This window comes from Trachinotus anak, unplaced genomic scaffold (genome assembly GCF_046630095.1).
Source record: "Trachinotus anak isolate AG129_WGS33_773 ecotype Australia unplaced genomic scaffold, CSIRO_AGI_Tana_v1 ptg000021l, whole genome shotgun sequence".
In the NCBI taxonomy this organism is placed as follows: domain Eukaryota; kingdom Metazoa; phylum Chordata; class Actinopteri; order Carangiformes; family Carangidae; genus Trachinotus; species Trachinotus anak.
The window spans coordinates 17,676,828-17,701,603 of record NW_027273872.1 but is presented as its reverse complement, the minus strand read 5'-3'; the positions used below and the strand labels follow the sequence as shown (position 1 = coordinate 17,701,603).

General features: G+C 40.9%; 2 protein-coding genes across 3 annotated transcripts; both read left to right on the top strand.

Moving 5' to 3' along the window:
- Window positions 1–14,054: 14,054 nt before the first annotated feature.
- LOC139606149 (TNFAIP3-interacting protein 1) lies at window positions 14,055–19,928 on the top strand. 2 transcript variants are annotated; one of them, XM_071458177.1, is made up of 7 exons: window positions 14,055–14,326; window positions 16,915–17,065; window positions 17,469–17,612; window positions 17,795–17,923; window positions 18,020–18,259; window positions 18,515–18,643; window positions 19,133–19,504. In XM_071458177.1, exons 1-7 carry the CDS (start codon window positions 14,184–14,186, stop codon window positions 19,358–19,360), a joined length of 1,164 nt encoding a protein of 387 aa, XP_071314278.1. In that variant the 5' UTR covers window positions 14,055–14,183; the 3' UTR covers window positions 19,361–19,504. The 2 variants fall into 2 exon arrangements, with proteins under 2 accessions (XP_071314278.1, XP_071314279.1); XM_071458178.1 differs by having other exon boundaries at window positions 14,058–14,326; window positions 18,518–18,643; window positions 19,133–19,928.
- Window positions 19,929–21,332: 1,404 nt separating this feature from the next.
- On the top strand, window positions 21,333–23,618 carry LOC139605949 (L-threonyl-[L-threonyl-carrier protein] 4-chlorinase-like). The gene is made up of 7 exons (XM_071457854.1): window positions 21,333–21,412; window positions 21,849–22,039; window positions 22,244–22,502; window positions 22,588–22,679; window positions 22,870–23,009; window positions 23,100–23,204; window positions 23,299–23,618. The coding sequence occupies exons 2-7, from the start codon at window positions 21,910–21,912 to the stop codon at window positions 23,371–23,373; spliced, it is 801 nt and encodes a 266-aa protein (XP_071313955.1). The 5' UTR covers window positions 21,333–21,412; window positions 21,849–21,909; the 3' UTR covers window positions 23,374–23,618.
- The last annotated feature ends 1,158 nt before the right edge of the window (window positions 23,619–24,776 follow it).

Genomic DNA, 24,776 nt, shown 5'->3' with positions numbered 1-24,776 from the left:
CACTAAAACCCACTGAGACAGGTTAAGTTAGTGGTGAGACGTACAGAATATAAATTTCTGAGATGACAAGGCAAACTGCTTTTTCGAGACAACAGAGGTGATACATCCTCTTTGGTTTTTCGTGTCTTAGGGTTGGAAAACTACAGTGTATTGTAGTCACTGACACAAAAAAAGATCATGAATTATAGTAAGTATAGCAAAGCTTGCTTTGCCCTCTTCACTGATTTTAGTCTTCAACACCAACTTTTGCAAATTTCCAAGATCACAAAATCTGAAGAGGAGCATTTTTCTTAAGAAGGCTGCTGAGGCCTTTTAAGTGTTACTTTTAACTACTGAAGGAAAAAAATGAAGGAAGCAGAAAAAGGAGAAAAATCTGCCATATCATATTAACAACATGAAAGAACAACACTCTTATCATGTGTCAAACAAGACGGTAATATCAAATAAATTAGTCTGTGTTGTGCTGTAATGTAATGTAAAGATATTAAGTCAGTCGTTGACAGTCTTTCCCAATCAGCCAGTATGAAAAGTAAAGTTAATATAAATACAATGTTGTATCATTTGGTAGTCCTGGCAGTATAAGATGTACTTGCTCCATAGAAACCACCAAATTTTAATCTAGAATCTGTTTCGAGTGCATGAACATTAAATCCTCCAATGTAGTGGTGGTGCTGTAGCGCACAACCAAAAAAAGGTCTCGGACACTTTGAATCAGAAAACCTTTTGGAAAGCTGGTGTTGTGTTCCTCCCCCCGTGACTGAGAAACCTTGACTCAAAGCTGTTCCTCTCTGCTGCACATCATAGACTCCCTCCGGACGCTCCCACCTCTCCGCTGTCACCACATGCTCTATTTCCCTTCCAAATGTGAACACTCTCAATCCCTCTGTCTTCTGTACCCGCTTAGTGACAAGTGTTTGTGTGTCTGTATGTGTACAGTTTGTATATTTGTATGCTTGTCTACGTCCTCTGAGCCTGTCTGCATGAATGAACCGATCTGTGTGTACCCACTGTTGTCCCTCTTTCCCCTGCTATTAAATAACATTCCCACAGAATTCCATTAATATAGTGTGTTACTGTTTCTCACATTTTTCCAGTAGTTGGTGTGTGTGTCTGTGTGTATGTGTGTGTGTCTCATGAGAGGAGCAGTGGGACTGAATAACAGACATTTTGGATGACGTCCAATCTGATACAGTGCTATACCTTGTTTCTTCCCCCTCAGGCTCAGTTGGCATTTAATTTCTCTATGCTGGTGACCAATGCATAAAAGAAAAGGTCCTGCTGCAATTACAGCCAAGGTCAGAGCAGCAGAGTGTACTGTACTGTGATGTTAAGATGTTGAATGGAAACTTTTATGGCATCACTATTCTGTCGTGTATACACACACATACTAGTGTGCACACATGGATACAAGGGAAAGGCAGTCTTCATTTTGTTCAAACAAAGACATTGTTAATATCTCACAGAAATATATTGCAGAGGCCAAAATGTTCTGTGAAATCCTAAATGTAATGCAGCATTTCCTCTATGTCAGTCAGGATGTTTGCATATTTAATTTAATCCTTTTATAGCTATTTCAGTCAACTGGCATGGAAGCCATGCATGTCATGAATTCAGCCTCCTGCTAATGGTTTTAACATAATGCTTTGGCTTTACTCTGTCAGCCTGATAAATATGTGGGACTCCATGTTCATTAATGACCTGTCAGTCAAGGAGGAACGGCACCACTGCAGCCATTGACGTATACACTCAAGGCGAACAAACATGACCTACACAAATACACCCAAAGACGTGCAGTCCCTTACACAGATGCACGCACATGCAGATATGAAAGCAAACAAGGGCGCCTGCAGTCGTTTGTCCATCTATCTCTAGCGTGGTCATTAGCATGGTGCCTCTTGGTGTGCAGATGCTGTTTCACTCTCTAATCCTGCCAAAGTGTTGCATAGCAGCCTAGTTTAACACCTTTCCAAATGAAGCAACAGAGCACAACCTCATTATAACTGCAGCTTTTTTTTTTTTTTTTTTTTTTTTTGTAACCCCACTTACTGCAGCTTTATCCTGCCAGGATCGTTTTTCTCTTTCTCTCCCCCTCCAGCTCTTCTTATCCTCTGCTCCTCTCCTCTCTCATTTTGTTCCCTGCTGGAGGCTCATTTAGAGCTTACCCTGGACCCACGCCTGGCCAGGGACGCTGCCAGTCAAAGTGGAAGTAATCATGGCCATGAGGTGTAGTGGCAGTGGACTACCACTGGGGGGTGGTAGTGTGCCACAAAGTATTTGCATTCCAAACTTGTGATTTATATATTCAAAGCATTGCTCCAAAGCTCAAAATGATCCTAAAATAATATCAACTGTCTCATATTTAAGGAGTAGAGTCTTATCTGAAAAGCATATTTTCTTGTGCTTCCTTGCAGAAGAGTAGTTGCTGCACCCTGACAATCAACCTCCTGTACCATGCAGCCCAAACATGACTGAGGAAGTAAGTGAAGAGAAGAGTGAAATCGAACTGTACATGAGGTAACATAGGGAGCGAGAAAGTTAGAAGGATGGAGCAGATGGTAGACAGATGGAGGCGGGAGGGCAGAGAAGAGAGACTGAGAGAGAGAGGAGAAAGGGCAGGATCGAGGGTGAATCCATCAGCGTCTTCCTGTGAGGCATGACAGAGCACCGGACAGCTAGATGGATGCCTGTATGTGTGCTCACTGAGGGGCAGAGCAGCTGGCTGTTCACTTCTCTGTCTTTTGTTGGATTCACCTGGTTGCCCCATTGACACGCAACGCTGACACTGCAGCAGTACCACACATGCACACACTCACGCATCCATCCACAGCTAGTCGCACACACTCACACACACACACACACACACACAAATATACTTAATATTCACAGTAAGTCCTGCAAATAGAAAATAAAGCGAGAGCACACAGCAGCGGCACAGACAACCACAGCATTGTTTACAATAGGATTAATATCAGTGTAATGCCAGGCAATTTTAGGGTTTCACTCGATCAGCTATCTCAAATGGAAGTTTATGCATCTGTAGCTTTTCCAGAGCAGCAGACACTCTGGAGCAGAGCCCAGTGGGTGAAACCTGGGTGAATACACAATGGTAATAACACTGGTAATGGTCTCTCGGCGGAGTGGATGGAGAGACAGCGAGACAGAGGGAGATAAGTTGGTGAAGTAGTCGAATGCTGAACAGGTCCTGCCTGAGGCTTGTGAGCCAATATCCGTCACTGTGGCATTAATTATATTCTCTATTCATTAGAGCACACCCTGGGGACCGCAGTTATTAGACACAGCCCAATTAGGCCTGCAGTGAGCTAATGATGCCAGGCAGGGGCGAGGGGCAGTGGGATGAATAAGGAAACCTAGAGGGTTGCAGCAGAGCCTCCATCAGCCCCTTTTCTGAGAGTGGGAGGACGTAGAGCAGATGAAAAAGGATGATGTAAGAGGAAATGTAATCTTACAAGCCATATCCTCAAAGAAATCTGTATTTGCTGTTATTCTCTTTGAGTGTATGAGAGAAGAAATAAGTAGGGTTTATCTGCTGTGGAATGTTCCTATGAAAGAATAGCCTGCATCAGAGGATAAGGAGAAAGATGAAATTAGAGAAAACCAATTTCTCACACTGGCACTGCTCTTTAGCGCCAGGAAGAAACCTTTTCAGAGACAATAGCACAGCGACATATTGTAAAAAGCATGATGTTGATATGATGGACATGTGAATGTGCGTGTGGGACAATAGCTTACTGTAGTTAGATTTTTTTTTTATCTCATCCTGTAAACCCCACATACTGAAGCAGAAGCAGAAAACGTTGATTGATCTGTGCAGGGAAATTACTTTGTTACAACTGCTCAGCATGCAGTTAGGTGAGAGGAGGCAAATAAGTATAAAAGTAAAACCACCTTTAAAATAGTAATAATTATAGATTCACATTAAGTCACTAGAAAATAACACAAATGCAAATGTGTCCAGTGTCATGAGATTGAATAAACAGCAAGAGAGCAGGTGACGTACACCTGGCTGCTTCTGTTAGCAGATGGGGGGATGTAAACAACAACCAAGATGGCATGTGCCCCATGGCTGACAGTTCAATGCCTGAGCTGCAGAGACTGTTTTTTTTTTTTTTATGGTAATGTGACCTGGGTGGTACTGTGTGTGGAAAGCCCGCCAACTCTTTCTGTTCCTGGATTTATTCCTGTCTGCCCAAACTGTCTGAAACGGTAGCGATGAGATCTGGAGCGCCTTCCTGTAGCCATGTCTCTGTGAATCACATGACACCACACTCACAGAAGTCCCTCCAGTTCTTCACAAGGGCCACTAGCTTGTCCATCTTATTGTTTAGCAATCTCACATTGTCCATGATGACAGAAGGGAGATATGGATTATATCTCCTGTTATCATCAGTCTCTGTTGTCTAGACCCAGCTTTCTTCCCCTGTCTCCTAATCCCTCCTTTGCATCCTCTGTATGCCCTTCTCTTGATTTTTGTGGAGGGGTCCATTGTTCTGGTCGCCATGCCAGCCAGCTTCAGTGCGATAGGCTAGTCCCTTGTGTAAACAATGTGACCTTGGAGTTGCTGCACAGAGGAAGTGTAACTGAATGAAAACACATAACACTACTGAGTAATACCAGGTGGAGAAAAACAGACCAGAACTCTGCAGAGATTTCATACTTTTACTGCACAAAGAAAGCTGCTTTGGAAAAGTTACTGTCCCATGAAAGACAATGACATCTCCTATTGCTCATTTTTACAGTCCCAAAGGATAAAGTGGAAGTGAGACAGAGCCCAAGCATCGAGGAGATAATATCTCATCTTTATGATTTGGCGAAGAGCTTCCAAATCTAGATGGGCATTAGCAGATGAGAGGAGCTTTATAGTCAGCATTGCAGCCAGGCTGTGAAACTTTTTTAGCAAAAGAATTACTACATATTTTATGATGACTATACAGTTTCAGCCATTGGATTGAAGAGGAGGTTTGGATCAATTCTGTCCTGTTCTGATGTTAGAACACAGCAATGTTCGAACACGGTATTGATCTTCTAGCAGCGGACATCCTCCGTTTCCTGCTCAATATCTTCTCTTCGAGATTTCTTTGTGTCTTTCTGTCATGACGACTGTATGTGTGCACGTGGCTGCCCTGGATCAGGCAAAGCAGATAGGCTGTTATGGCTGGAGGTGAGGTGAATCAATGTATCAGCACTTCTCTGATGCAGGGCCTGTTTCCCTATAGCGTGTCTTTGGTTGATTAAACACATCGACTGGCCTGTCAGCAGGCTGGAGGGATGGCCCACTGCACTCCATGGCACCACTGCTCCCCAATCTTTAAACCTTAGCTGGAGGCTGAAAGGGAAGAGCAACACTGGATGTTTGGTGATGTCAGCACAATAAATTTGACAACACAGGAAAGCATGTCTTCATCTCCACTGTTTTCCTTCTCTTCTTCCTTGTATAACTCTACTGACGGGAAACTTTCATCTCTTTTTTTTTTCTCCTTCCCTTCAAGCTCCAAGGCTAAACAACCTCACTATCCATGGCAAAAGCAGTCCTATTTGAATGCTAAATAGATAGTCATATTCTGTAATGGCTTCTGCCTGCTCTCTGTCCATTACTGAATTAATCATTTCAGATGTCTGTCTTTCTCTCTCTTATTCCCACTGTGTCTAAGTGTCTGTCTCTCGCTCTATCTCTTTAACTATCTCTGCCTCTCTTAAGAGTGAGCTGATGTGATGATATCGATGACTCTCTGACTCCATCCATGGGCTGATTATGCACTTTTCCCTCCAATCTAATCCAGCTAATGATCCAGGGATTTCATATTTATTAGGCAGCACACCACCATTTATCATTTCCCAGCTCCCCACATAAATAGTCATATTGGCTTTGAGTAGATGAGAAGCAGTCAAATGCAGAAACTAGCTGTCTGGAACCTGGGAGGGATAATGCCACCATTTACTATAACAGGCCTAGAGCAGGTACATTATCTGATTCTCCGCCAAACTTTGAAGTTTCAAGTCTCATTCCAAGCCCCATGGCTTACATACACATTAAATGGCTGTTTTCATATTTCCTTGCACTCATACTGTAAAAGATGTTGTCACAGTAACACATCTGCTCCCACTGAAAACGTCAAGTTCTGAGAGACCACAGGGTTTCATTTAAAGGGGCACTCCACCGAAATCAAAGTCAGTTTAATCATCACAGGGAGCACTGCTCAGCCTGTGGAAACAGTTGCAAAATGTCTTCTTCAGGAGCTTTGTCGTGTGTGAGAAAAATAGGATTCGATAATGGTTTAATCCAGGTTATGGCAGATTAGTTTTGGAGACTACAGTTTTTATATGAAGAGGATAAGAACTGAGCTTTGGAAGATGTCCTAAAGAAATATGCTATTTAGTTGTGTTAAAGGAAGTTTAGGATTCAGTGTTTTCACAGATTAACACACACTAGGGACTAAAGGGGCATTTATACTTACGCAATAAGGGGTTAGGGTGTAGGAGCCACCATAGCTGATGTGCACTTTATCAAAAGTACCATGAGATATAGCACCCTTTGGCTGCTTGTGTTTTCTCCTACAAGTTTCTTATGAAAGTTTTAATGAAGACAACATGAAGCAAGTTGAGGTAGTGTCAACAATTCTCTTCTCTTTTCAGTATTTATCAAATCTAGCAAAGACATTTCCACTCCAAACATTATGCCACCATAAATGAAAGATTGTAAAAACAGCAGCGGCATGCCATTTTTAATCTAAGGTAAACTTTTCAATCATTGCCCTATATTGCTAAGTAAATCTAAATAAAACACACTTACTGTGGGGAATATAATTAAAGCTCAATACAGCATGATCATGTACAGTACATCCGTCTGCTGCAGATGCTTTATCACTGGATGATATCCAATAACGACCTATAAATCCAAACCAATGCCATGGTTTCCTAAGACAAGGGTGCCGTAAACTTCTAGTCTCAAGTATAAATCCACCTTAAAAGTCAGGATATTCCTGTCCAAGCAGGTTAGATTTGAATCTGTTGGTTGCAAGTGCCCCAGCCTTACAGAAGTACAATCAGTGAAGTACCCTTCTAATGCCAGCCCAGTGAAGCAAGTAGATTCTCTCATCGCCCACTGGAACATTCATTGTAGTTGTTTTAGAGGCTAATTGTTGGCTTGTTTGTTTTTCTTCTGCTCACTGGATTTCAACTGAAAAGAAAAAAGGATTCATGTCTTTCCTTATGTAACGGGGATGTTAGTTGCGAACTGCACATCTGTCACATTTTTTAACAATGTCAGCTGTTTGATTTTAAGAAGTTGCCATTAGTTCTCGATCATGTTTCACCAGCTCAGACTGGTCTTTTGCCAGTGATGGGAAATTATCTTCTTTTTTTCACTTTCTTTCTCTCTGTACACCATATGCTGATCCTCCAAAAATATTCACATGCTCCTATCCAAACACACATACACTGAAGAAACACATAGTGGATTACAGATGGATTTGATCTAGTGTTTGCTTTCATTTGGGCCCTATGTTAATTGATCTTATTGATTCTGTCAGGCTGATCCAGAGCCTGCAGGTTCACAGCCACCCCACCCCCTGCAGCTCACATCCCCACACACCTCAGTTTATATTCCTTCCACACACATATGCACACAGCGTTTCAATAATGCAAGGTGCAGCTTCCAATTACATATTGCACAGGTCATGGAACTCCTATTTACTGTAACTCCTGCCCTGTAATGACCACACATTATTCTGAAATTACCTAAAATGGGAATTTCTGTCATCTCAGCAAATATGCACTGGTCTATGCGTTCATTCATATGGCTGAGCAATCGTAATGCAATAAGAGGCTTGCTAGGAAATATGACATGTCACATTTCGCAACCCCACACCACTGCCAGAGAGATTAGCTCTCCAGAAGCAGCAAAATAGAGTTATGAGAGTGTTTATTGGCATGGCCAGCAAGAAGTCTGCAGCCGAGGATCGATCAGCTTGGTTGTTCATAAGGTCGCATCATGGTCCAGCGATCAGCACATGGATGACACTGACTGACTGTCTCTTGGCTGATAATCACCTGATGTTAAGTAGGTTCAAAGGGTCAGTGTCAGATGGCCACCCTGTTCTCTGAACTTCACCGAGGAAATACACGCTAAAGGCTCAAATTACAGAGCATGGTGTCATGTGTGGGAATGTCAGAATGTGAATATGTTACAAATATGGTAATTGATCAATATTTTGCAGCCATTGCAGAAAGTGAAGAGTGAACAGGGTAAAATGTCCTCTGTGGAGTTAAATGCTGCGTAGCTAAGAGTTTATTTTTGTTTGGTTCTTTGCTCTGATATTTTCTGATGCTTTGCATTTTCCATACAACCCTTCCCTCTCTCCCTCAATTCAACTCCTGCTCTAAGCCAGCGCACAGATTAGGGTTCAAGCAAATGCGGAAAATGAAATCTTTCAGATGCAGCCTGCTGTGATATTGCAAACTCCTGCTGCCTTCACACCTACACACACCCTTTTACCTGTACAACATTTATTATACACACACTCGACAGATTCGTGTGTTGACGGATGCTTGTGTGGCTTGGGGCCATAGTCCCTCTGCATCTGCTAATCAGTGTGATAGGCAGAGCTTCTCCAGCTCAGCACCATATTCTAATTAAATGAAAAAAGATCCAGGCAGCATTTCACTGTAATTCTCCCATTACTCTTTGGCTGTGATTCACAGTGTAAGCAGCAGAAGAACAGTGCTGCTCCATCTTTTTGTCATCTATTACAATTCTACAGCTGATGAATGGGGTTCATACCTACCCACTGGAGGTCTAGGCCAGATATGCAGAGTGTTTGGCTCTCTGTCCTGATGGAGAAATAGATGAGGAAAAAAAAAGGAAGGACAGAGAGAAGGACGGAGAAGAATAATAGCATGATTGATGAAAAGAAATGAAGGGCATGCAGATCGAACTCAAGACAGAGATTTAGATTACACAGGAGATAATGATGGACCTGGCTTGGCTACAGATTTAAATTGACCAGATTAGATATACTCGCCAACAATATAATCTAGACAGTGAACCAGGGCTTTGATGTACTATATTGTGTCATGGCCTGGCAGAGAAGAGCCATGTTCAGAGATTGTCTCTAATGAGCTCACCCATGTTGAAGTGCAAAGTAGGGTGACATTAATTCTTAATGGGAGCATTAAAAGCTTAGTTAATGGAGAATAGTGAGCGTTTGTGATTAACTAGCCAAATTAATAGCGAGTGTCATATTAAAACTTTGCTGAACACAGTCTGTCTGCCTCTCTACAACACAGGGCCTCTCATATGGAATCAGAAGAATCTAATAAAAACAAAAATCCTTCCATGGAAAACATAAACTTCAAATCGCATGAAAAATCAAAAGCAACAAATCATGAGCCCACTTGTCAATGCTTTCTAACTTCCCTAGTTTTGTCTGTCTGTCTGTGGTTCCTACTAGAGAGAGTCAAACAGGTCACAAATACATAATTTCATTTCTTAAAAAAGGCTAAGTCATTTTCAAAACAACTGGGCACTGTAGTTTTAGCAAATGTTCCTCAAACAGAAATAAAGTGTACATATTTGAAGACTATTTTTAGCTAAGGGACTATACACATTTTGCTCTTAAGTAAACAGCAGCAGGATGGTGTGAGTGCAAGTGAGTCAGTGTTCAACCAGTGCAATGTGTGGTGTGGATGATCTTTGTGTTTTACAGTGGTGGTCTATGGCACAGAGGACTAAGATAGATCAGGCTTTGAGTTCAAAGAGAACACTTGCTAGTTGGATCAATTCATTTTTGATTTTGTCGACAAAAGGACATTTGTAGAATATCATCAACCTTATGCTAAAAGAGTACTCTGCTGATTTAGCATTGCACTCCTATAACACTGTCAGAGTCCTGATGGATAGGTTTTTTTTTTTTTTTTTTTTTCAAAAGCTTGGAATTGATGCAGAAGAACCAGAGATATCTTTATTTTTTTACTCCATGCATTTTTCCTCTCCCTCTTAAAAACCTGATGCCTACATTACCCACAATGCAGCATGACCACCAACAGTTTAGTTTGATTTATCAGATTTTGCACAGCTCCCACTGGAGGCACCAAAGCCTTTGTACAACTTTTTTCACATCCGCTAGTGCTACATAATGTCAGTCAACTTACTTCCCCTCAAACTTACTCATGTCTCTTTTTATTATAAAAATGGATCAGTGATAGAGCTCAATGGAGAAGTTATCACATTCATAAATTTAACTTTCATTGCTCAGACACAAAAGCTCTCTGTTAGCCCTTGAGCCTGCCTGCATGTCATGACCTCAAACTTCATCTGTAACAGTCTCTTTTGTCTGTGACGTTGCAGTAGTCTATAAATCTACCAAGGTCTGTTTTGCTGTGGTGGGGTGAAGCGGTTACAAAGAAGAAGTGAGCTGCATCTCATTACACGCAATCAATTTAGAAGTGCTGTATTCTTTATCTGTACAACTGGCTTCTATTTTTCAATGCCACTGCCCACTGTTTTCTTGCTGTTGCTGCCTCCCATGGCAGAACATTTTTAATGAAACCCTGCAAACACCTGAGATGCCCTGACCTTACTCAAGAGAATTTCAAAGCTGGAACATTTTTCTCTGGGCTTGTAAATAACAGCTTCTTTTCCAAGCAAGCTTCTCTTTTCATGCTAATATTAAAACAGCAGAAGGCTGTTATATCGTGTAAAACTCTTTGTGTGTTGGTGTGTCCACATGTGTGTGTGTGTGAGTTAGGGGTGGGCGATCTGGCCAAAAGATCATTTAACAATCTTTATCGGTAGAATCACAAGTATCTCAACAGATTTAACTGAACACATGATAACATGATTGCGCACACGGTTGCCTGGACACAAAGTCTGTCACCTCAACCCAAGAATACAAGCCCAACTCACAAATCTCTGCATCCCTTTCTGCTCAGATTTTTGATGCATCTTTCAGATGTTTGTCCACTCGCCACTTCTCTTTGCTATCTTCTTTTTGCGAATTGTGTCACAACCAATCACATTTTTTGCATAGTTCATATGAAGTCTTCGTTTAGACAGCACTGTTATTTGTTTATCAGTATGTGTATGTGTATATGTAAGTGCTTTACTTTGAAAGTTCAGTCCTTGCGAAACAGCTAGCCCCGTCTCATCCCCCCAGGCATGTCTCCCTTCTCAAGGACGGATTGCAACTCCTCTGTCTTTCTTGGACAGCAGCTGGTGACAATATGTATGCCGATATGCCAAGCTTGCCAAGGCTGCAGAGCAGAACAAGGACTGCTGTCGCAAAGGTGTGATATATATACTACATATCACACCTTTTAATGACACAATCTGTATGATTCTTCCGAAAAGTAGATCATATACCAAAGAAAGATTGTCCATGATATGAGCTCTTCAGATCGCTCAACCCTAGTGTGAGTGAATTCAAGTTTGGATGTGTGCTGTTCTACACAAGTGTCACTTCCCTTTGTGGTAAACTGGGAAGGAACAGGTCAATACACTGCTAAGTTTTGACTAAAATTCTCCAGAGCCTACATTTCCCCCATTCATGCAGCCCAGACAAAGACACACCAGTGCTCATTTATTTTGATAGTTATTAGTTGTAACATACAGAGATACACTCAGTCACTGCAACAGTTGGTCAAAATTAATCAATGCTCCTGGTTGAGTTGGCCAAAGTGTTGCAGCTGGAGACTAGGCAGGTGATGCAACTGTTACAGTAAGAGAGGGTCTACAGAGAGACCAAGTGCTAAAGAGGCTCGGTCCAGTCCCCCAAACCCTTTTTCCTCTAAACTGGTGAAGAATTCCTGTATGTTCAGGCACATACAGGAGCGGCAGTATCCTCACTCTGTGGGACACTCTCTATTCCTCTCCAGGATCTCCTGTTAGACTAAAAATCAATCCCCTGGTGGAGCAGCAGCCCATTTGTCCTTGGCTTCAACAGAGGCAGGGGTCAATAAAGTCCCTGTATCGCTACTTCCTCATTGGACCTCCCAGCAAAGCCTCTGCTTGGCACAGCAATACTCTGACTGGCGTCCATGATAGATGGCACAGGCATGTGAATGGAATCACTGGACCAAGTCACAGCCACTGGGCAACGCTGACACATTTTGTTGGCTCTCACGCTTTTATCTCATGGTGGTGCATCAGATGGGAAAACGACAGCAGCTTTGACTCAGCCCTCTGGATACCACAGTAGATAACACCACTCCATTTAAACTCTTGTTTTACTTTTTCCAATGATCCAATGAAAAAAAAAACAACAACCAGATGTTAACCATCTTATTGTAGCATGTTAGTATGCTAATATTTGCTAATTAGCACTAAGCTGAGGTCATTATGTCATTAGTTATTAGGTATTTAGTAAAAGTAAACCAAGTTTTAAAGCAAGTAAAACTAGTTTTTAGAAAAACTCTATACAAAACTGTACAAAATTAATTAAAGCATCTACAGGCTAATTGATAATTTTACAATAAAGTATCAAGTGACAGTGTGAAAGGAGTGGTTGGAGTGATGATGCTACAGAGAATTATTACCTGAATCTGCAGCTTGACTCAGATTTACAGAGCTTTATAGTGAGTTTAGCTCTTTGTTTTGCTGTTTGGCCTGTAACTACTGTTTTGATTCACTTTCTCTCTCCTTGTGTAGTTTACAACTGCATTAAGCAGCTGTTTTCAGCAGAAAGTGCTCTAAAATCCCACTGTGCTCAGCAGCAAACAGCAGACAGACACAGTTAGCAAGTAGCTGGTTAACATAGTAGAGCGTTTAGCAGCTAAGGAGCCTGATATTGCCCTCAGGAGTTGGTAGAGACTAAGAAAGGAGCCAAAAGGAGAGCGAATATTGGGCTTACATTTTCTGGGCAGCAAGAAACATGACTGCAAATGAATTATAATATTGCTCTGTAACTGCTGGATGGATAAATAAGCAACTGTTTGATAACAAGTTTGCCGTGTCAGCCTAAAAGGTGATGACAAACAATAAAACAAACAAAAGAAAATCAATTGTTGCAGGTTTACATAATTGTTGAGATATTTCAGTCTGAAACAAAGTGGTAGATCAGCCAGCTGACAGACATGCATTGCCATCTTCATAGCCATGCCCTTACCATGGCTAATAATCTCTCTGCTTTTATGAAATAGTGATGCTAGTGAAGTTTTACTGATAAAGATCCAGGAGATTTGTTTCTACTTACTTATAACTCTTGACTGAACATAAATTATCAGGGATCGTCACCAGCTTTAGAGCAGGATATTTTTATACACTGCAGCTCTTGTCTTTTTCATTTGGGACCTATTTCTCAGGCATTACCCAAAGTGGCCTTGAATCTATTGGACTCAGTCGGTGGAGGAGAACGTGTAACAAACGAGGTTGGCAAATTAATTCTCTTAGTGTTAATAAAAGACAGCTTAGCCTGACTAAGGGGAACATAATTAACAAAAATCCTTTAATTTACTTGATTGTCCCTTGGATGAACATGTGATTTACTAATTAACCTGTTGCAGCCCACTTCCCTCAATCCCAGTAATGAGCAGACTGGTGAATGCAATCAGCTTGACCCTATCATTATTTGTCATGAATAAATGTATGTGTTGCCATTATTATCAATTACACGTCCTGTAATATATAATCATGCAGAAATTATGTATATCTATTCAGCCCCCCCACCCCACCCCTTCTCAGCTCTTTCCTGAATTGCTCGTTTACAGACGCAATAGCTCAGCTAACAGGCAACAGTCTCCCAGCACACAGACACAAACATAAACACACACACACACACACACACACACTCATACACAAACTTCCTACCCCTGAGTGGAGTTTCCCTGATTCTCCAAATAATGTCAGAACTAAACACCATGTCAACTCAGTAAAAATTATGATCACATTGTGTGAGGCACATTAGTTTAGACAATTCACCACAGAGGGACAGGCCCTCTTTAACATAAAGCTGAAACAGTTTGGTTGTGTCACTTCCTATTCTCTAAACTTCGCATCATGTGGCGCTTGGTCTCGGCAACTTCCTCTTTTGCTACGTATCAGTACTGACGACAGTATTTACTTTCCACCACATGCTTGGCGGAGGATTTCTGAAAAGAAGCTTCACCCTGTGCGTACAGCGGAGCTTTAATTTTGTTTCAGACTTTATGAGGATTTGAAGATTTCATCAGTCATGGATGGAGACGTGCTGTCTTTGTCATCTTCATCATTATCCTCCTCGTCAGCAGCAGCAGAAACACAGAAAGATACTTTGCCTGAGATTGACAGCAGCCTCCCTCAGAGAGAAGAGAAGCATAAATCAGCTGAAGCATTATGGTATGTATGTTTGCATTGTTACACATACGGAGTGGACAAAAAACAGGAACACCTGATAGTATGATACATAATCCAATGTAAGAACTCCACCAACTACAGCCTCAAATGTTATTAAATCAACACCTCTGTTGAGTGACAACAAATATTAAATATTATACAATAAGCAGTAAGGTTGTATTTATTGGCATCGTATTAAGTAGTACAAGGATTCCTATAATCAAATCCAACCCATGTTTTTAGTCTAGCAAGCCTACTTAGGTTTACAGTTAAAGATCAATATCAGATCATTATCTGTAATCTGTGAAATTGTAGAAACCATTTAAAATTTACAGTATAGATAAGATGGATTTCTGATCATTTTTTCAGAGACGCTTTATGTAGAAGTTTAGTGAGAGGAGGAATAAAGAGTGACCGCGGAGTTTCCAGTGAGGTCATAAAGATGTAGGCTTCAGTTCATGATTTCACAATACTGATACACCATCATATAAAAATTTTATCTATTATATAATGTCGGTTATATTTAAGTGACTAATAGTAATGGTTTTTAATGTGGGCACACTTGGTAAGTGCCCTAACTATACTACCTACACAAATGATTGGTCTGCCTTAAAATAACCATGTTGAATTGTGAAACTCCACACTTCTCTCCTCTGTGAGGGCATCTGACTGCAGCCATCAAAGATCTATCGAGAGTGATATTTGTCAGAGTTGCCATCAGCAAAAAGGAACGATATTATCTTTCTCTTTATCATATGCCATGACAGTGAATTAGCATATTGCTGTAGGAAGTGGTGGCATTTTGGTGTCCTACCATGGGATTCGACTGAAAACTTGTGAAACTGGGTCACTCAGTGTATATCAGCTGTCAGAGAGAAGGGGCTCTGCATCATGAGACACTGAGCATGGTGTGGTCCCAGTGGGATGGCTGAATACACAATGCTGACATGCCAAGGCAGAGTATGTGAGATTTTTTGCTCATACTGGCCACTAGAATTAGATTCCATTTCATGACAGCTTCTGCTTTCATCCTACACCACAGACCATGTTGGTTCAGTGTGGATGACTCACTCAATAGTGGCCATAAACAACCTTCATTAAAGCCCTTTCCTCCCTTGTTGAATCCAGAGGGATGACATATGGTTCTTAATAAGAGAAAATGCCCTTGTTTTGATTCTGAAAACACTTTTTTAACATTATCCAGGGGCTTTGAGAAGCTTTCTTTTAGAAATAATTTAACATTTTGAGAGACATAGTAATTACCTTTCCTTCCAAGAGTTGGAGAAGATTGGCACCACTCTCTGTAGGCTACATGAAAAATATGAAGCTATAGCCAGCAGCTGGTTAGATTATCTTAGCATAAAGACTGGAAATATGGGGAAACAACAAGCCTGCTAACCCCCTTACCAAGAATGAAAGTGTAACAACAAGTTATGATCTTACAGGGGGCTCATCACTGTGACATTGCCAGGCAGCCAGTGGAAACTCCAGAAAATCACCAGTCCCAGCTGAGAAATAGTCCCACACATAACCCCCTTGTAAAACTGCAACTAGTTGGGTTTTTTACCTTTGGACAGAGCAAGTGTAGCTGTTTCCCCCTGTTTCCTGTCTTAATACCAACTAAGCTAACCCACTGCTGGCTGTAGCCATGAGACATGACATGAGAGTATACCTTTCAGCTTAAGAGGACAGTGAAGAATTTCTAATCTCATATTTCCATGATGTCTCAGGGGGCTATGTGTTGTGAAAACTGCAGAATCCTTAAATGTCATTTTAGCCTGAAATAGACCTATATCCTGATATTTGTACTATCTCGACCTGTAGATGTAACTCTCTGAAATTGTGTAACACCAGTTTTCACATAGCAGGACACTACGTAAGTGGATGAAAGCATGTGTTTGCGGGGGAGTTCAGCCTTAAGGGGGATCAGAGGTGATCGATTCTTTGTAGCACTTAGCTCTGTGAGGTTACGGCAATCCTACAGTATGTTTGTGTGAAAAAGCCCCGGGGGCTACATGCTGAGTTGTGTGTTCTTCCCCTGGGCTCTCCGCTGCCTCTCTGTCAGCTATTCCTTTTGGACAAGACCTCACAACAGGGCTGGTGGAAAGGAAGCTGGTTTGACTAATTAATCTTTGCAAATATTTTCCTTTTCTCCAAGTGTTTTAACAGAAATCAACAATTTTCCTGGGATCATCACACATTGTTTCCAGAGGCTATCAATGTACAAATGCATCTGATAGCAAACACAGGTTTTGATTGGCCAGGAGAGCAGATGCAGAGAAATGGACCACTCTGTGTGTGTGTGTATCTGAGTGTCTTGAGTGCATAATGTGACTGTGCATGCATGTGTGTGCGTGGGCGTGCATAATAACTCCGATTCGATTCTCTGTAAGTGCACTCTATGCGAGTGGGTGTTCAAAAGTACCCTGACGTTCTTGTGTGTGTACATGTGTTTGCTTATTATTGGAAACCTTCAGCTAATGTTCATCATCATGACTTTATTTATGGCACATATCCTCTACGTATGTGTCCATGTATAAACTGCATATGTGTGTGTGTGCTTGTGTGTATGTGTGTATGTGTGTGTGCAGGACGGAGGATGTGAGTCCGGTGGGTGACAGGTTGCTGTCCACAGAGGAGCAAGTCACTCTGATCACAGAGAGTATGACAGTCACCTCCACGGACCAGGAGAAACTGCTGTTGCTGAACAAGAACACTGAGCTCCGCAGAGTCAACAAAGAGGTACAACATCACCTTATTGCTGATCTTGGCAATTACATTTAGTTCTCTCTGAATACCAGAGGAGGACTGTGGGTGTTGTGTGAAAACTGCTGCTCAGCTGTGAAGAATCATCATTTAAGTAAAATCTTTCACAATTATACAACCTTGGCTTCCCGATTTTAATTAGTTGCTGCTTTGAAAAAATGGAGGCGACTGAAAATGATTGTCTCAACTGGCAGGTATTTAGTGAGTGTGGAGCGTCTCACCTCGGTGACCTGAATTCACTTCCTGATGCACATGTTGCTGTTAGGACACACTGACAAATGGCAGCGGTAATGATGAAATGAATGATGCTATCAGTGGCCGCAGTGGAGGCAATGGCAGTGATGATTATGTGATGATGATGTTGGTGGTGGTGTTGCAGCTGATGAAGCTGAATGAGGACTGGGACCAGGTGTACCGCAGTGCCACACTGGGTCTACAGCAGAGACTTGAGTCATTGGAGCTGGAGAACACTGCCATCAAACAGCTCAACAGCAGACTGCTGCTCAGAGTAGAGCACCAGCAGGTAAACACACACAAGTACTTCAAGCATGCAACAAAAGCCCCTAAACTGGTGTATACCCTCAAAAGTGGGTGTATGTACATTACATGGGGGAATTCCTAAACTGTGGGTTATCATCCAGCAGGTTTACATAGTGGTAGATAACATTTGTGGTCTCATGTGTAATGTTTACTGTTTCACTACAGAGTGCAAAAGAGTACTATGAGCAGGCTCTGATGCAGGAGCTGAAGAAGAACCAAGAGCTGCAAGAATACATCAGGCTGCTGGAGAGCAGGATGCAAAACCCAGAGGGAGCCTGCACAACTGCCAGACAGGTAGCTGTCAGTGGGTCTGTGCACTTGATCAGTTTGTGCATTTTAATTTCTGTCAGTATTCTCTTATCATCACTTTGTCTTCTGTTTTAACTAAAGGGCAGCTTCAGTGTTGTGGTAAGCAGTCCTGTGTCCAGCAATCCACCAACCAGAGATCCCAGCCTGTCACCCAGCCACTTATCTGGATACAACCCTCCCTCCTCCTTTTCCCGAACTGCAAGCCCAGACGCAGGATGGCAGGGAAAAAGCCAGAGCAGCAGTATCCCACTGGGAGCACTGGGAGACTCCCAGCAAGAGGTGCATGATCTAAAAGAGCAGCTGGAGGCACTAAGATGTCAGGTGGGTTGCTCTCTTCAGAACAGCATCAAAAATGTTCCCATTTCTGTTGTGATGAGAGCAGAACTGATGTCAACTCACTGTTGCCAGGGAAAGATTTGCTTAATGCTTAGAAGGAGCAATCAGATGGTGAACTGCACCACCAAGTGGTGGCTCTGTACCGCTATGAAATTTGCCCACTGAATAACAAGAAATCTCTGTAGATCACGAGATATTGCTTTGATAGTGGCTCACTGCCATATTGATGTGTTGTATCAGCAGACCCAGATTTATGAAGCAGAATATCAGACGGAGCATAACGACCACAAACACACACTGCAGGAGAACCGCAGGCTGAGGAGGAAGAGGGAGGAGATGCGTCAACAGGTGGCACTACTGCAAGAGCAGGTAGTGTTTTAATTGTCTGCACTCATGCACACAAACACACACAAAAAATGCATATGACACACACCTACACATTCACGCATAAACATAAATTATTATATGTATCTGCAGAATAGTCTTCATCCAAAAAAAAATTGTGCTTTGGCAACTGAAAAATAATTGTATTAGTTGTGTCAATCAAACTAGAGACTTCAGTGCCATGTTGAACTGGTTAAATGTGGGACGCGTAAGTTAAATATGGTTAAATGTGTAGTGTATATGGAGGACAGCAGCAGTTTAAGCATAGTATAGTAATCATATGTTCTAAAATGAAGTCTAATTAAATAAACACATAAATAAATAAACCTCCTCCTAAGCCCTTGATGAGATATTTTCACAGCTCCACATCTCCACCAGGAGCTCAAAATAACCTGTTTTCAAAATATATATGTATAAATATCCTCGAGGTGTTTTATCTGTTCATTTTTTTTTGTACTTCTGACATTGCTACAGCTCAAGGTTTACGAGGACGACTTCAGACGGGAGCGGTCCGACAAACAGATGCTGCAAAGGCTGTTGTTAAAGAAAACGCCTCAAAACAAGGACCCTGTGCTTGTCCACCGCTGCAATAATGAGCAGCAGCCAGTAGGGGGAGACAAGAGGACACAAAGTGGAGAGAAAAGAAAACAGCACCACCCGCTCTGCCCCAAGCACCTGAACCGGGACAAAGAGTCAGACTGAGGTCCAGAGGGAGGGAAAACCATGATCATCATGATCAGCACACACAGTACATAACGTTTAAGATCATGAGTTTAAACCTGTGAAAATGAAAATCATGAATGTGTCAATGATTTACGCTCACTCTCATTTGGAAAACCAGCACAGTGATGTAACAGAGACGCTACAGTACGTCCACAACACAAGTAATATTTAATGCAATTTTAGCAGTTCAGTTCCAGATTTGTATCTCTAACATGTAGTGAAAGTTTATGGAAGTAGCCCAATATGAACAAACCTGGACTCAAATGCTACACTTGTTCTTCAGGGTTTCTCCTTGGTAAGCTCCGTGAAAATAATGCAAGATTAATGGGTAAATTGTAGAATATAATTGTTCTGTGTTCTGTTCATCATGTAACTCATATAGTTGTTAACCTTAGTACCCATATATATTTAATGTATCTAATATAATTCTTTCTAATATATAATTTTCTCTAAAATTAGATTTCTGTATTTATTCTGATGTTTATGGTAAGCTCTTACATTTCCAAAGCTATAGATAATCAGAATAAAAATAAATGGTACAAACTGATCGAATTATGTTTGTGGTCTGTTACCAGCTTCAACAGGAAGAAGCTGCCCACATTTATCACTTTATTTGTGAGATTTGTTTCACTACTTTGACTTGTGTAAAATGTTATCCTCTCAGTTTCCTTGTCTCATTAGAACACATAATAAATGTGTTAACGGTGACACCAGAAAGCCATGGGAACAGCTGTTGAGGAGCAGTGGATTGTTCCTGGGGTGTGCTGCAGAGTTAATGTTTGCTCTGTCACTGAAGGAAGCTGATAGGTTTACTGCTTTCCTTTCCCAGTCACTGGTCCACTGAAACTAATGACACATATCATCACACAACAACTTGGTGATCAGGGGTTTCCTTCGGTACATTTTCTCAGCATCCTTGGAAAGTTCCTGTCAGAGACTGTGAAAAAAAAAAAATCCTTAACTGGTCCTTTGTATTAAAGCACGTGACACACAGTGCATTTTGTAAACCATTCAAGTAGTAGTAATCTATTATTTTGTTTTAATTTTTGTTAACTTAGTGATCGGTCCATTGTTAACCTTTTTTTACACACATATTGACGCAGTATAGAAAGAAAATGACAGCAGCTGGGCATCCCAATAACCACAAAGGCTCCAAGAAGCATCATATGTTTTTAGTTGTGAAGGAAGTTTAGATTTGGATGCTTGTTTCTTGTATCTATTCTCAAATATCTATCACTTATTCTTTTTTCTTTAACAGTTTGTTTATGATGTGTAGAATATACACACCAAGTGAACAAGTAAGAGGCAGCCCTTTTTTTCACACCATTCATGTAAAAGGGCACTAACATATTATACTGTTATACATGCAAGAAAAAAAGTTATCTGTAATAATAATATTAAGGTATTGGAACAATAATAGTGAGTTGAAAATGTGTATTAATGTGAAAGGAGACCAACAGAATCATGTCTCCTCTTAGAGACCCAGCCCTGTTCACACACTCATTACACAGAATATGAAATACTGTCTGTCTTTGTCCTGTGATCAGTCATCATTCCCTCACTAAAGTTGAATATGAGGATGTAATGATTGGAAAAGTTCATCTGACAGAATAATGAGTCTCTGTGTGATCAGTCACGTCAGTCTGGACTAATTTCAAAATAAAGGACGCCGCCAGAAATAGCCTCTGTGTCCATAAATCTGTCTCTTTCCAGGTGGTAAAACATGACACTAGCCATGCAGATAGCAGCAGCCTGGCATGTAGCCCCCGGTTTTATGTTACTTTAGTTAATGAGCACCTTTGAGTGTCTCAACGCACCTTGTCTGCGCAACAATGCAAAGGGTACGTCATGGAATGGGCTTTCCCGTTTTATTTAGTTTTTCTTGAAATGTATGTGAATCACATGACAGATTACTTGGAACTGATTTTAAGGTGAGGAAGAAGGAAGTGGAGTGTCCTGATAATGCTCTGCACAGTATATAATCCAGTCCAGACTCACAGAGAGAGCAAGAGAAGACTGAACAGCAGACAGGTAGACAATACAATACTTACTTTACAGCTGTAATTACTTTAAAAAGGTTTGCCTTGTGTAGTGTAACAAGTGCAATGTTTTTTTTTCTGGGCCTGTTTTAGGCCAACAGATAATTTTACCTGAAAAAATTGACTTGGTTCAGATAGGTCACAGGGTTCAGATGGGTTTAGGTGTTGTCACTTGGTTATTTTGGTCTTCAAGGACAGGAGAAATAAGGTGGTGTTCCCTGTGACCCACCTATATGTGGTTAGATGTTTTTCTCATCAGGCCAGGTGGGCAGGACATGTTTTCTTTTTATGTCTCCATAAACAGCTGAAGTTTAAATTGTCTTGAAAACCAGATGGAAAATGGGATAAATATCATTTTCTTGCTTTAAACCTCACTTTCCCCTCTCTGTCCCCACACCTCCTTCAACCTCCACCAACTCCATAAACAGTTTCTACCGTATAAATTTTGGAGGAAGCCTCAGGCATCAGCAGTGAAACGGTCTAATAGAGATGACTACATCCACGGCTAAACAGCAGGAGATCTATGACCAGCAGGGCTTTCTCTCAGCACTGCCTGTATTGAATGAGACGGAGTTGAGGGAAGCCAGACATGCCTTTTCTGAGCTGGAGAAGGAATTTGGTAAGTACCACTGAAAGATACACGGGACTGGAAGTTAGTCACAGAAAGAAGGAGTGTAGAAATCAATCATAGTGATTGTAATTTATCTCTACACTGCCATCTTGTTCTACATGAAACTAAATTCAACAGCATAAGAAAGATATAATGGAGTGTTGCACTATTTGTAAGTGAATAGGTGCATTATATATTTGTGTGTGTCCTCAGGTGAAGAGTACACCCAGTACAGCCTCCACAACGTTCACCTTCAGTATCCGTGGGTGATGGGCCTGACCAAACACCCTCGAATCCTGCAAGTGATCAAAGCCATCCTGGGCCCTGACGTCATCCTGCTGGACTCCCGCTTCATCTGCAAATACCCAGCACTCAACCCAGCCAACATCCAGGAGAATGAAGGAGAAACCAAACCTGATGGGAGTATTGGAGAGAACGGACTTCCATATGTGGCCTGGCATCAGGATATGAGGTAGAGTTTAGAGACTGAAAAAAACACTGAAAGGTTTTGTTTTTCTTCATTTTGTTTAATCTAACTGTAACTGTTGTGTTCACAGGTATTGGGGTATTGCTGGTGGCCCTGTTCTCTCTGTGTGGCTTGCTTTAGATGACTCACTGAAAGAGAATGGAGCCCTTCGGGTCATCCCAGGTACCTCAGCTGCTCAGTTATGCTTCTCTTGCACATTTATCCTTTTAGCAACTGTCCTGATGTGATGTAAAAAAAAAAAAAAAAAGTGTTACCTTATTTTCCATTGTGGGATAACAATACTAGATTTACTTTCTAAAATCAACAACCTGCTTCACAGAGTTGAACCTTTTTTTTCTTTGTGCCTCTGTAGGCAGCCACTGCTCTGGCATGTTGCCCCATCGTCAAGCTATTCGCCCTGGAAACATGCTGTATGTCAACCAGGAAATCCCAGAGGAGCTGGTGCAGGCTGATGAAGCTGTGCTTTGCCCTCTGTTGGCTGGGCAGATGTCTGTGAGTTCAATTGTTTTTTTCTTTCGTTATTAATAGGTTTGAGGACAATTCAAAGTGAATTTACCTGAATTTTGATTGTCTTTTTAAAAGATCCATGATGGACTCCTCGTCCATGCCAGTGATGCCAACACATCCCAGAGGAGGCGCTGTGGGTTTGTGATCCGTTATGTTCCCACCTGTGCTTACCCCATAGAGGTGAGACAAACATGATGATAACTTTATTCCTGTATTCCATGCAGGTCTTGCACTTGCACTGTGTATTCATCCTGACTCTTTCTGTTTCTGATAGGATCCTGATCGTCCCAGAAAATTTCTTGCCACAATGCTGGCCTGTGGAACAGATCAATTCAATCATTTCTCTTGAATACTTTCTGGATTCTTCCTACTTGCAAGAACAGTTATTTCCACACTTTAGAGGAATATTTCATACTTACAACACATGTCTGTTCGATATTTATGAATAATATATATAAATATATATAAAATGTCTCCACTGTGAAAAGATTGTGAATTGATAAGATGTTGTTTTATTGTTTAGAAAAAGTAGACATTGTATTGTACCACATGTGATTAAACTTGACTGTTTCATAAAGCTTTAAAATAAATGTGAAAATAACCTAACAGTGGTCAGTGAATGAATTTCAGTTGTACTTTTTTTACAAACTGTATATCAATATATGTCAAATCAAGTGATGATATATGATCCAGAAGACAGTGTGGGGGTATGTTTTCATATTTAGGATTTGGTAAAACGAATAAAAAAAATCCACAAGTGAACACTTCAGGGCATTGAGGCACAAACAAAGAAATTTACACAAAAATTATCCACAGACAAAGTCAAATATAATTACTTCATGGTTCATCACGGTGAATTCAAACTGAGCTCTATAAAACCCTGTTCTGCTTCAAGTTTATTGTTTTGCATATTTAATGCACAAAAACCTGTCAAAATGGAAAACAGTGTACTGTTTGTATTCAAAAGTGACCTTTAACAACTTCTGTTCTGGACTGCAACAATTTATTGATCCATGTGGAGAAAATTTTACGCCATAAAAGAGGATTTCAGATTTATTTTTCTCCCTAAAAATGCACATTCTCCATTTCCTATGCAAAATAAGGGGTAAAACTTCCAGAAGCAACAACACTATGTGTCTAACTAGAAAATGCAGTTTCTGAAAAAACTGCACTGGGATTGCTGACTTCTGCACAAGCTGAAGCTAAACTGCGTTGCTGGCTTGAATTTGTATGAAGAAGCAGTTGAAGTGGAATTAAGAGATGGAAAAAAGTTAAAGAGCTGAAGAATGCAAACTATAGTGTAAGCAGTGAAAAAAGTTTAAATGTGAATCATATTGTGTAACTGAGTTGAAGCATACTGTACATCCCAATTCACTCACTCAAATTAAAGTTTTATCGGAAACAGCTGACACACAAAACTTTTAGTATCATATCATACTAATATTATCATATGAACAGCGAATATATGTTATATGGCAAAAAATTACCAGGTTGCTGAATGTTTATTTTTTGTTATTGTTTGTTAAACAGAAACAATGATTTGTCATAACTTAGATATTTTATGAACAAACAACATGATATATTGGAATTTTAAAGTCAAATTAACATCATGGCAGTGCCAAGTTGCTGAAGGAATTAACACACAACTCCTGGCTTCTTTGGACTTTTTGTATTAAACAATGTAACAATCCACATCTCAAACTATAATCAACAACTGGAAAAACTCTATGTTTTTCACATACTGAAGAAACT

Excerpts from the sequence above, each read along its gene's own strand:
- LOC139605949 (XM_071457854.1), top strand. The coding sequence starts at position 21,910 with ATGACTACATCCACGGCTAAACAGCAGGAGATCTATGACCAGCAGGGC. Across the intron at positions 23,010-23,099 it reads TGTTGGCTGGGCAGATGTCT|ATCCATGATGGACTCCTCGT; the intron begins GTGAGTTCAATT and ends TCTTTTTAAAAG. Across the intron at positions 23,205-23,298 it reads CCTGTGCTTACCCCATAGAG|GATCCTGATCGTCCCAGAAA; the intron begins GTGAGACAAACA and ends TGTTTCTGATAG.
- LOC139606149 (XM_071458177.1), top strand. The coding sequence starts at position 14,184 with ATGGATGGAGACGTGCTGTCTTTGTCATCTTCATCATTATCCTCCTCG. Across the intron at positions 18,260-18,514 it reads TGGAGGCACTAAGATGTCAG|CAGACCCAGATTTATGAAGC; the intron begins GTGGGTTGCTCT and ends GTGTTGTATCAG. Across the intron at positions 18,644-19,132 it reads TGGCACTACTGCAAGAGCAG|CTCAAGGTTTACGAGGACGA; the intron begins GTAGTGTTTTAA and ends ACATTGCTACAG.